The 12,145-nt window shown below is 44.7% G+C and overlaps 1 protein-coding gene across 2 annotated transcripts in view; it reads right to left on the bottom strand.

Moving 5' to 3' along the window:
- Window positions 1-12,145, bottom strand: part of LOC140185149 (uncharacterized) — a 252,545-nt gene that overhangs the window by 34,504 nt on the left and 205,896 nt on the right. For both annotated transcript variants that reach the window (XM_072238527.1, XM_072238528.1), the window contains 3 exons: window positions 8,178-8,317; window positions 3,071-3,127; window positions 184-280 (listed from right to left, as the gene is read on the bottom strand). In XM_072238527.1, the coding sequence (XP_072094628.1) occupies window positions 184-280; window positions 3,071-3,127; window positions 8,178-8,317 (294 nt within the window). The remainder of the gene's footprint in view (window positions 1-183; window positions 281-3,070; window positions 3,128-8,177; window positions 8,318-12,145) is intronic.

Here is a 12,145-nt window from a genome sequence, read left to right as displayed (position 1 = left end):
GCTTTCTCTGTGTTACTCTGGATTTCTAGTATCTGCAGAAATCTCCACACTTTTCTCAAGCATATGATATTAATCATGTTCTCAAATGCAACAAACAGGGACTTCAGCTTTACTTAATTGCTTTTGTATGTCTGCAAGTGTGGACTTGGTAGCGTGTAGGCAGTCGCTCCCAGTAATAAGTACCTGAACAGACAAGAGTCTGGTTGCTGACTCTTTGCTCTTTGCTTTTGTGTTGCCACGCATTTTCTGCAATTTCTTCTTGTCACTGGTCTGTTTTTCTCTGGAACCAATAATTACTTTGATGAGGAAAATCTCAGAAGAGTTGACTGTAGCCATATAATCAGGTACATTACAGTTCAAAAAATATCAATCTAAATCAGTATATTTAATAATTTAATATAACTCCAACATTGAAAAGCAGATTTTTCAATATTTAGAACAATTATCTGAGGCCCTCCATTGGTCAGGATCGACCATGGACATTGGATATTGCTGTCTATGTGGACAATACACAAGCCAGGGCAGGACGATATGGAGAGCAAGCAGTTGCCCATTCAGCAGGCTCCAACGCCCTATGCAGGAATGGCAGTAATGCAGTTTGGTACCTGCAGCATCGCAGGAGTTGCCAGTCAATGTTGAACTCAACATATTACTGCTTTAGGGATGTTAGCTCTGGATTTTCTCCCCGGGTTTACTCTCAAAGCCCTCTTCATGAGTGGGTATGGCTGCAAGGCAGCAGATTTTGAGATCAGTTTTCCTTCTCCTAGATGAGCTACCAACCACAGCTGACGAGCCCCATCTGCCCGCCGGGTTTAATAGCTAAACCATACGTGAAGACCAGGATTAGTTGTCGGAGTCTATTTGAAAGGCACACCACTGGGAGCATTTAAAATAGTGGTCACCAACCTTTTTAAGCCCAAGATCACCTACCTCGACCTCAGTGAAAGGCAAGATCTAACTACTAAATCATTTAGAGAAAACACAGCTCAGATTGTACTTCCAATTTGAGGCCTTTTATTTGGGAGAATTGTATTTGAATTACACAAAATACTTTTGTCAAACTTTCAAATTAATTCAAACAAGAAAACACTGTAACTAGCATATCAAACAGGCCATAGCTGTCTTTCTTTAAGAATATTACAATACTTCACACCTTTAATTCTAAGTTTCATTATTTAATTTTATTTCAAAATAAATGAATAATAATTGACTGTTGCACTCATTGTGATGACTGGGGCTGAATACTTTCTGCTAGTTCCCTGAAATTTGGCTCATAGCTACAGACAGCCAGTCTGAGACACTCTGTGAGGTGTACGGTTGCCAACTGTCCCATATTTCTCCCGGCTAAGGTAGAACGTTCCTATGAAACCGTTTGTGCCGAAATGCTTTACGCTGAAGAAGCAATTACCATTAATTTATATGGAAAAAAATTCTGAGCGTTCCCAGACCCAAAATAATAACCTACTAAATCATACCAAATAACACATAAAACCTAAAATAATACTAACATATAGTAAAAGCAGGAATGAGATGATAAATACACAGCCTATATAAAGTAGAAATAATGAAAATTAAGCCAAAACCAATTCGTGGGGTAAAAAAAAAATCGGCATATCATGCATGCGCACACAGGTGCCCGCGCAAGGCTTCATGGTCATGGTAGTCTTTCTCGGGGTGAACACAAATGTCCCGGGATTTGACTGCTACTTTTGTCCGTTATTTGGGAGTGAGAAAGTTGGCAACCCTAGAGAGGTGTCTGTCAGTAAGTCAGCTCCTGTACAGTGAGGAAGTCCTCCTTTGTTGTAAAATCCTGGAAAGCCATTCTGACAAATACAACAAGCTGAGCTGTTCGCATTACATCCAGGGATTCATCGAACTGCAGTGAAAAATATTCACAGAGTGACAAGTCGATCCACGTCCTCTGACGATGACTCTATTCTCCTTGTCACTGTTGCAGGGCCAAGCGGTTTATTAGGTATTGCAGTTGTGATGTCATTTTTGTTTTTAAAGTCATTAAAAACAGTCTCTGCGGTAATGACCATTGCGTCCTTGAATAAAAATCGCCATCCGTAAAAGGCTTCTTGTGTTTAGCCAAAAGGTGACTTACACGAAATGATGCTTCAATAGCAGCCTTATTTTGAGCAGCATGATTTGTGAAAAATGATTGCTCGGCCTTCAACCCCGATTTCAGCTCCTCAACTTTCCAGGCACGAATTGCGCTCTTTGGGGGTTAGGTGTCTTTCAATTCCTGGTGGTTGGTGGTGTGGTGCCGCTCCGGATTCCCTCTTTTAGTCAGTGCTTGTACAAACTTGTCAAACGGTGGCACAACGTACAAACACACTTGTCTTTCACCAAGGTAAATAGAAATTCCTCTTCCTATTCTGGATGGAATTTGTATGTTTCACCTTCTTTCGTGGAGCCTCCACCATGCTATCAGGGTATCACGAGCGATTGCCGATTGCGTTGCCTCTGATCTGAGCCGACATTCACCTAATTAATTAGCTTGTTTATTTTGGCTTTTTTTCTTAAAGATGTGCTGTGTGCATCCCGACTACCGCTGCACCCCTGCCTGCTTCGCGGCCCGAGGTTGGGGACACTGCCGTATATTGATGTTTGCAACAGTCTGTACCGTTACCCTTAATCTGATTGGTCACTTTGACGCAGCACAGGCTACGCTGAAAACATGGTGCATGGTGGGGGAGCTACACATATGACACTGGGCAGAAAGAACGGAACGAAACCCCCGCAATCCGGAAACAATCTCTCTTTACAACCAGCTTTTTAGTGAAAATATTGCTATATTACCATTATCCTAACTAGTATTACTTACTTTTATAATGCTCACATTACAACAGTATTTGTGTATTTATTTTTGATTTTTCTTCAGGATCGACTGGGAAAGTCTCAAAGATCAACCAGTCGATCGCGATCGACGGGTTGGCGACCCCTAATTTAATAGGTAGTGGCAGCTTATCCACCCTATACACTCTTTCCTGGCTATGACAACCTTAAGAAAACAATTAAACAACCTTAATGATTGTATAAAATAATAATAGCATAGCAAGAATACCTCTTTCCTTTTATCTTCTTAATTTCTCCATCAATTTCATGTATAGTTTTCTTGTTCCTGAAAAGAAAATCGGCACTGAAGTTTTTAAAATCCTGTTCACATCATCAATCTTTCGAATTGCTTTGGCATCAGCCGTGAGCACTTTATAAAAAATTTATTTCATTCATATAAAGCGTGGAAGCGACCCTTCCGGGTCTTTGGGCAACACCACCAAGCAACACCCTGACTGGTAAAGACAAATGTAGGTCCCCTACAGACAGAAACAGGTGAATTGATTATGGGGAGCAAGGACATGGCAGACCAGTTGAATAATTACTTTGGTTCTGTCTTCACTAAGGAGGACATAAATAATCTTCCGGAAATAGTAGGGGACAGAGGGTCCAGTGAGATGGAGGAACTGAGGGAAATACATGTTAGTAGGGAAGTGGTGTTAGGTAAATTGAAGGGATTAAAGGCAGATAAATCCCCAGGGCCAGATGGTCTGCATCCCAGGGTGCTTAAGGAAGTAGCCCAAGAAATAGTGGATGCATTAGTGATAATTTTTCAAAACTCTTCAGATTCTGGACTAGTTCCTGAGGATTGGAGGGTGGCTAATGTAACCCCACTTTTTAAAAAGGAGGGAGAGAGAAACCAGGGAATTATAGACCGGTTAGCCTAACATCGGTGGTGGGGAAACTGCTAGAGTCAGTTATCAAAGATGTGATAACAGCACATTTGGAAAGCGGTGAAATCATCGGACAAAGTCAGCATGGATTTGTGAAAGGAAAGTCATGTCTGACGAATCTCATAGAATTTTTTGAGGATGTAACAGTAGAGTGGATAGGGGAGAACCAGTGGATGTGGTATATTTGGATTTTCAAAAGGCTTTTGACAAGGTCCCACACAGGAGATTAGTGTGCAAACTTAAAGCACACGGTATTGGGGGTAAGGTATTGATGTGGATAGAGAATTGGTTGGCAGACAGGAAGCAATGAGTGGGAATAAACGGGACCTTTTCAGAATGGCAGGCAGTGACTAGTGGGGTACCGCAAGGCTCAGTGCTGGGATCCCAGTTGTTTACAATATATATTAATGACTTGGATGAGGGAATTAAATGCAGCATCTCCAAGTTTGCGGATGACGCGAAGCTGGGCGGCAGTGTTAGCTGTGAGGAGGATGCTAAGAGGATGCAGGGTGACTTGGATAGGTTAGGTGAGTGGGCAAATTCATGGCAGATGCAATTTAATGTGGATAGATGTGAAGTTATCCACTTTGGTGGCAAGAACAGGAAAACAGATTATTATCTGAATGGTGGCCGATTAGGAAAAGGGGAGGGGTGCAACGAGACCTGGGTGTCATTATACACCAGTCATTGAAAGTGGGCATGCAGGTACAGCAGGCGGTGAAAAAGGCGAATGGTATGCTGGCATTCATAGCAAGAGGATTCGAGTACAGGAGCAGGGAGGTACTACTGCAGTTGTACAAGGCCTTGGTGAGACCACACCTGGAGTATTGTGTGCAGTTTTGGTCCCCTAATCTGAGGAAAGACATCCTTGCCATAGAGGGAGTACAAAGAAGGTTCACCAGATTGATTCCTGGGATGGCAGGACTTTCATATGATGAAAGACTGGATGAACTGGGCTTGTACTCGTTGCAATTTAGAAGATTGAGGGGGGATCTGATTGAAACGTATAAAATCCTAAAGGGATTGGACAGGCTAGATGCAGGAAGATTGTTCCCGATGTTGGGGAAGTCCAGAACGAGGGGTCACAGTTTGAGGATAAAGAGAAAGCCTTTTAGGACCGAGATTAGGAAAAACTTCTTCACACAGAGTGGTGAATCTGTGGAATTCTCTGCCACAGGAAACAGTTGAGGCCAGTTCATTGGCTATATTTAAGAGGGAGTTAGATATGGCCCTTGTGGCTAAAGGGATCAGGGGGTATGGAGGGAAGGCTAGTACAGGGTTCTGAGTTGGATGATCAGCCATGGTCATACTGAATGGCGGTGCAGGCTCAAAGGGCCAAATGGCCTACTCCTTCACCTATTTTCTATGTTTTACCATGATCACGGCACAATTGACAATGAACAATTAACCAACTAACCAACCAACCGGTGCGTCTTTGGACTGTGTTTAAAAACAGGCAAAGATGGGAATTGAACCCAGGTCATCTGTATGTAAACCGTTGTGTTAACCACTATACTAGCGTGCGGTGGGAATTGAACCCGGGTCGTCTGTACTGTAAACCGTTGCGCTAACCACTACACTACCGTGCGGTGGGAATTAAACCCGGGTTGTCTGTACTGTAAACTGTAGTGTTAACCACTACACTCCCGTGCGGTGGGAATTGAACCCGGGTCGTCTGTACTGTAAACCGTTGTGCTAACCACTACACTCCCGTGCGGTGGGAATTGAACCCGGTTGTCTGTACTGTAAACTGTAGTGTTAACCACTACACTCCCGTGCGGTGCGAAATGAACCTGGGTTGACTGTACTGTAAACCGTTGTGCTAACCACTACACTACTGCGCGGTGGGAATTGAACCCGGCTCGTCTGTACTGTAAACCGTTGTGCTAACCACTACACTCCCGTGCGGTGGGAATTGAACCCGGCTCGTCTGTACTGTAAACCGTTGTGTTAACCACTACACTCCCGTGCGGTGGGAATTGAACCCGGGTCGTCTGTACTGTAAACCGTTGTGTTAACCACTACACTCCCGTGCGGTGGGAATTGAACCCGGTTGTCTGTACTGTAAACTGTAGTGTTAACCACTACACTCCCGTGCGGTGCGAAATGAACCCGGGTTGACTGTACTGTAAACCGTTGTGCTAACCACTACACTCCCGTGCGGTGGGAATTGAACCCGGTTGTCTGTACTGTAAACCGTTGTGTTAACCACTACACTCCCGTGCGGTGGGAATTGAACCCGGTTGTCTGTACTGTAAACTGTAGTGCTAACCACTACACTCCCGTGCGGTGCGAAATGAACCCGGGTTGTCTGTACTGTAAATCGTTGTGTTAACCACTACACTACTGCGCGGTGGGAATTGAACCCGGCTCGTCTGTACTGTAAATCGTTGTGCTAACCACTACACTCCCGTGCGGTGGGAATTGAACCTGGGTCGTCTGTACTGTAAACCGTTGTGCTAACCACTACACTCCCGTGCGGTGGAATTGAACCCGGCTCGTCTGTACTGTAAACTGTAGTGTTAACCACTACACACCCGTGCGATGAGAATTGAACCCGGTTGTCTGTACTGTAAACTGTAGTGTTAACCACTACACTCCCGTGCGATGGGAATTGAACCCGGGTTGACTGTACTGTAAACCGTTGTGCTAACCACTACACTACTGCGCCGTGGGAATTGAACCCGGGTCGTCTGTACTGTAAACCGTTGTGTTAACCACTACACTCCCGTGCGGTGGGAATTGAACCCGGCTCGTCTGTACTGTAAACCGTTGTGCTAACCACTACACTACTGCGCGGTGGGAATTGAATCCGGGTCGTCTGTACTGTAAACCGTTGTGCTAACCACTACACTACCATGTTGCAGATTTCTTTTATAGGTGGTCAGCTCTTTATCTACAGTGGTCAGACAGGGGTGGGTGAAGAAGAGGCTCAGGCTGGTTGTCCATTTTGGGTATGGCTGTTAGCATCATGCTATTACAGCAGGGTTCAATTGCCTCTGCAATTCCCGCCAATGTCTGTAAGGAGTTTGTACATTCCCCCCATGCCTGCGTCGGCTTCCTCCCACATTGTACTGCTTGACAGGTGAATTGGTGATTAGGTTTGGGTTAAATCAGGGATTGCTTGATGGCACAGCTCAAAGGGCCAGAAGGGCTTAGCTCACAATGTATCCCAGTAATTTTTTAAAAAAAAAGTCTCAGACAGCAGATAGATACTCCCACTAAAGATGGTATAGTCCAGAGTTCATCATCGGGAAAGTAGACAGGCAAAAGATTGTCACAGAGAAGGATAATAATACACTATAAAGTCCAAAATTTGGGCTAGTGTGTCATGGCTGGGAAGGCAAATTACAATATGATAGGACTTGGCCGATGTGGACTGAAAGCAATGATTTGTAACCAATTCTCCATGCAATTGACGGGACTCAAGGAATGAGATAGAGTTGGGGCTAATGGAAACGGTGGATTATAGACCATTCTCAGAAGCTTCATGTAACCCAGGGAGTGACTTCCTGAGAAATAAGTTCTCTTGCTCAGAGAAACATGAATAGCAGGAAACTTCTGTGGTCCACATTAGGTGCCAAAGATGCTACACAAGAGCTTCCACTTGTATTGATGACATGGACGAATACTGGAGGTAAGATTACTAAGTGTACATTTGACAAGTGATGATGTGGATGAAGAAGACTGACTTCATCTGCAGAATTAACTTGCTGAGTTGATAACATTGAATTTAATCCTGAAAAATGAGCTAATACATTTTGGGAGGAATAACACACAAATTGTTTAAATGTTGGAGCATCTGAAACTGTAAGGTGATGTTTTGAAGCATATATCGTCATGATACAGACGTCATCAGCAGGGACAACATTTAGTGCCCAACTTTATGACTTGGACACAGGTGACAGGGAAGGTGGCTGGGTGGAGGAGTGGGGTGGAGTAAGAAGCTGGCAGGTGATAAGTGGAAAAGGTAAACGGCTGAAGAAGAAGGAAGTTAACAGGAGAGGATGGTGGACTATGGGGGAAAGGGAAGGAGGAAGGAACCAGAGGAAAAAGAGAAGAGAAGTGGTGAGGGGGTAACCAGAAAAGGGAATGGGAAAGTAGAGTGGGGGGGGCACGAAATTACTGGAAGTTTGTGAAATTGATATTCATGCCATCAGGTTGGATAAGAAGTGCTGCTCTTCTAACCTGATCATGGCCTCTTGTGGCAGTAGAGGAGGCCATGGCCCTACATATCACTATGGGAATGCGAGTCAATTGAAATAGTTGGCCACTGGGATATCCTGCCTTCTCTGGTGGACAGAGTGAAGCAGGTGCTCGACGAAGTAGTCCTCCCAATCTATGTTGAGTTTCACTGAGGTAGAGGCCACACAAGGAGCACTGGATACAGAAAATGACCCTTAAACATTCATGAGTGAAGTGCAGGAACATCGATTATCATACCTTTCTGCATCATTCTTCACTGATTTAAGTTCTTCTTGTACAGCACCAAGTTCTTGCGACTGAAATTCTCTCTGATCATGCAGCTTCTCTCTGACAGACCCCAGTCGTGTCTTTACTGTGGAGAGCTCATCTCTCAGTTTCTATTACAAAAATGATTAACAATTATTTTGTGTTCTCCATTGATTCTCATCCAACAATAATTTCAAACATCCACCCTCCAAATGTTTGACATTAACTGAAGAAGAAGCTAAGTAGTTGTGGCACACAACGGCGATTCCTTTACTTGCATCTTCAGAAATTTTATTTCTATCTTTAATATCTCTATTTTTCCCTTTCAGAGTTCTTTTGAAGACCCTGACCTGGAGTTACATGCTGACTATGGTTCTTTGCTGGAATGGGATCTGCTCTCGGGGTTCCACAATCGGCTGCTATTCGGCATGCCTAAGACTTCGGCACGGATTCTGAAGCCTGGGATCTCGAGGAACTGGAGACGGGCGGATCAAGAGTCGGTGTCGCCACAGGAGGTCTGTGTATCATTGGGGGAGTCGGAACATCTGCTGTGTGCCTGGGGACCCGGGATACTTGCAATCTCCAGGCACAGAGCTCGAAAAAAGCAACGTAACGGACTTTTAACATCGTACACCAGCGAGTTGTTTGTTATGTCTCACTGCTCTTTGGAAAGTGGAGGCACCTCTTTCTCTCTTAGTAGGAGAGAGAGAGCCTGCAGCATGTCGAATTATCGGGTGAACAACGTAGTCTTTGGAGTAACTGCAACTCTGTGTCTTTGCTATTGCTTTGCTCAGGCTTGAGTGCTGGTAGCGGGTACGCTTTATTTTTGCCGGTGGGGGGAGGGGGACTGTTGCTCGCTGCTGCTTACGTGTGGGAGGGAGGGGAGCTGGATGTGGGCACTTTGGGGTTCTAACATTTAACTATCTTGGGGCACTCCTCTGTTTTCGTGGATGATTGCAAAGAAAAAACATTTCAGGATGTATATTGTGTACATTTCTCTGACATTAAATGGTACCTTTGAAACCTTTGATCTTATGAAACCCCTTTATTACTGGGTGTCTCTGGAAATAAGGCTCATTTCGATCCTGCAGTATGAAGCCTACCTTTCTCAGGCTCCATAAGTCTAGGGTGTATACAACTTTGGTCCCACCAAACCCGAGAGGTTGGGTTGTTTCGCCCACCCAATCCCCGGTTTGTGTGAATACTGTGTGATTTACAGCCCCTTGGCAATCACCCATCAACAAGAAATAACAGATTGCACACTGCATACAATTATAAAGAAAACATATTCATGAACGCTAACTTTATCAAACAATTATTAAAGACTTGAAAGAAAAAGACAAAAAGGACCCATTATAATTAAACAGTCAAATGAGCTCATAAGTTGGAGCTTATCTTGAAGCAATCTTTAACTCACATGCTGGACCATCAGTCTCTGTGAAAACAGACACCACCTTCCGAAATCGGCAATGGTCTGTCCTGGTCCAACCATGTACAGGCTGTTCAGAGTGAACATCGACAATGGTCTGTCCTGGTCGAACCATGTACAGGCTGTTCAGAGTGAACATCGGCAATGGTCTGTCCTGGTCCAACCACGTACAAGCCGTTCAGAGTGATCAGAATCAGAGTGAGGTTTAATACACCAGCTTACGATGTGAAATTTGTTAACTTGCGGAAGCAGTGCAATGCAATACTTGACAATATGGAAAAATAAATAAGTAAATCAATTACACTATGTGTCTGTGTATATATGTCTACATCTATATATCTATATGAAATGGTTAAATTAACAATGGTGCATAATTCCAAAATAATAAAAGTCGTCAGGTCAGGTTGTGATGATATATATATATATATAGATAGATAGAGATAGAGAGAGAGAGGGACACAGAGACACACACACACACACACACACACACACACACACACAGAGACAGAGAGAGAGAGAGGCAAAGACTGCTCACAGTTTGTTTGGGATTTCTGCAAGGACACTGCCAGCTTCTGAGTTCCTACAGAGAGAAGGGAGGAGCTACTTGATGGACAGCTGGTGTTCAGCACAACAGTATTTAAACCAGCGTAATTGCTTGTTTCACAGGACACACAGACACACGAAGGTATAGTGAAGTTACCACTGTTTGTTCAGGTGCCCACGAGTGTGGGACTGAGGATCGATTGTGAGGGATTGATCTGTGATTATTAGTGCGTGAAAGAGCGACCCTGTGGAGTCTACCAGTGTGTCTAACCTGTGCCTGGGTTGGTAGACTATCACTTGAAGACGGTGCTCTTAGGTTGGTCAAGTTTGGCTAACTTGGAAGTTTCGGAGGACAGCGGGAAGAATCCACAGCATCGGCTTACTTGGACAACCACAACACCTCTCTCTCTCTCTCTCTCTATCACTACTCAACTCAATACCATGAACTGAACTGATTCTCTTTACTCATCATCGTAAGGCCATATTCCATTTATCCCCTAGGCTTGAAGAAGCTTGGTTTTTATTTCTTTCCCCACTTATATATATATAATCATTGCTAATCTGTTTGATATACCTGAATTTATATTACTGTATTGCGTAGTTACTAATAAATAGCATTAGTTAACAGCAATACCAGACTCCAAGGTGTTTTCCATTTCTGCTGGTTCTTTAACCCGTCACGGGGTAGGTGACAAGGTCGTGTTTATGTGTTCAATGTCCGTTTAGAAATCTGATTGCAGAGGGGAAGAAGCTGTTCCCGATTCGCTGAGTGTGTGCCTTCTGGCTTCTGTACCTGCATCCTGACAGGAATAATGAGAAGAGGACATATCCTGGGTGAAAGGGGTCCTTCATAATGACACTGCCTTTCTGAGGCACCACTGTTTGAACATACCTTGGATACTCTGGAGTCACGTACACAAGTAGCGTCACAGGCCTCTCTTTCCTCAATAGGCTGAAGTAATTTGGCACGTACTCTTTGTTGCTCACTGGTTTTTATCGCTGCACCAGGTAAAGTACCTTATCTTGATACTCACTGCACGATGCGGCAACTGCTGTGACCAAGACTGCAATAAACCACAAAGGCTCGCGGACAAAGTGCAGCTCATCACAGAAACGAGCCTCCCGTTCATCAACACTTCTCACTAAATCACTAAAACAACCAGTATCATCGACGATCCTTTCGTAACACCAGGCCTCTGACCAAGACCGCAATAAACCACAAAGGCTCGCGGACACAGTGCAGCTCATCACAGAAACAAGCCTCCCATCCATCAACACTTCTCACTAAATCACTAAAACAACCAGTATCATCGAAGATCCCTTCGCAACACCGGACATTCTCTCTTCTCTATACTTTCACCAGGCAGAAAACGTACAAGCCTGGAAGCATATACCAGCAGACTGAAGGACAGCTCCTGTTCCCTGTTACAAGGCCACTGAACAACTGCTTGCTATGATAAACTCTTGAACTTACAATCTATCCTGTCGTGACTTTGCACCTTACTAGCTGACCTGCAGTTTCTCTGTAACAGTAGCACTTTATTCTAAACTCTGACATCACCTTACCCCCGTACTACCTGCTACGATGAAATGATTTGTCAGAATGGACCTCAGTACGTCTGATCATAGCTTTCCGAAATAATAACAGAAAATACTGGAGAAAGCCAGCAAGCCAGGCACAGCAGATGTGAAAAGCAACAGGGACCACTTATCAGACCTAAGAGAGAAAGAGAGGAGGAGAGGGAGGGGGAGGCAGAGAGGTGGGGAGAGGGGAAGGGGAGAGGGGAGAGGGGAAGGGGAGAGGGGAGAGGGGAAGGGGAGAGGGGGAGAGGGGGAGAGGGGGAGAGGGGAGGGGGGAGGGGGAGGGGGAGGGGGGAGGGGAGGGGGAGGGGAAGAGGGGGGAGGGGGAGGGGAAGAGGGGGGAGGGGGAGGAGGAGAGGGAGGGGGAGCTATAATGGATACTTCAACTGCTGGGATCTGGAGGGAA

Source organism: Mobula birostris, chromosome 20 (genome assembly GCF_030028105.1).
Source record: "Mobula birostris isolate sMobBir1 chromosome 20, sMobBir1.hap1, whole genome shotgun sequence".
NCBI lineage: Eukaryota > Metazoa > Chordata > Chondrichthyes > Myliobatiformes > Myliobatidae > Mobula > Mobula birostris.
The sequence above is the reverse complement of the archived record's forward strand: the minus strand, read 5'-3'. Positions and strand labels throughout refer to the sequence as shown.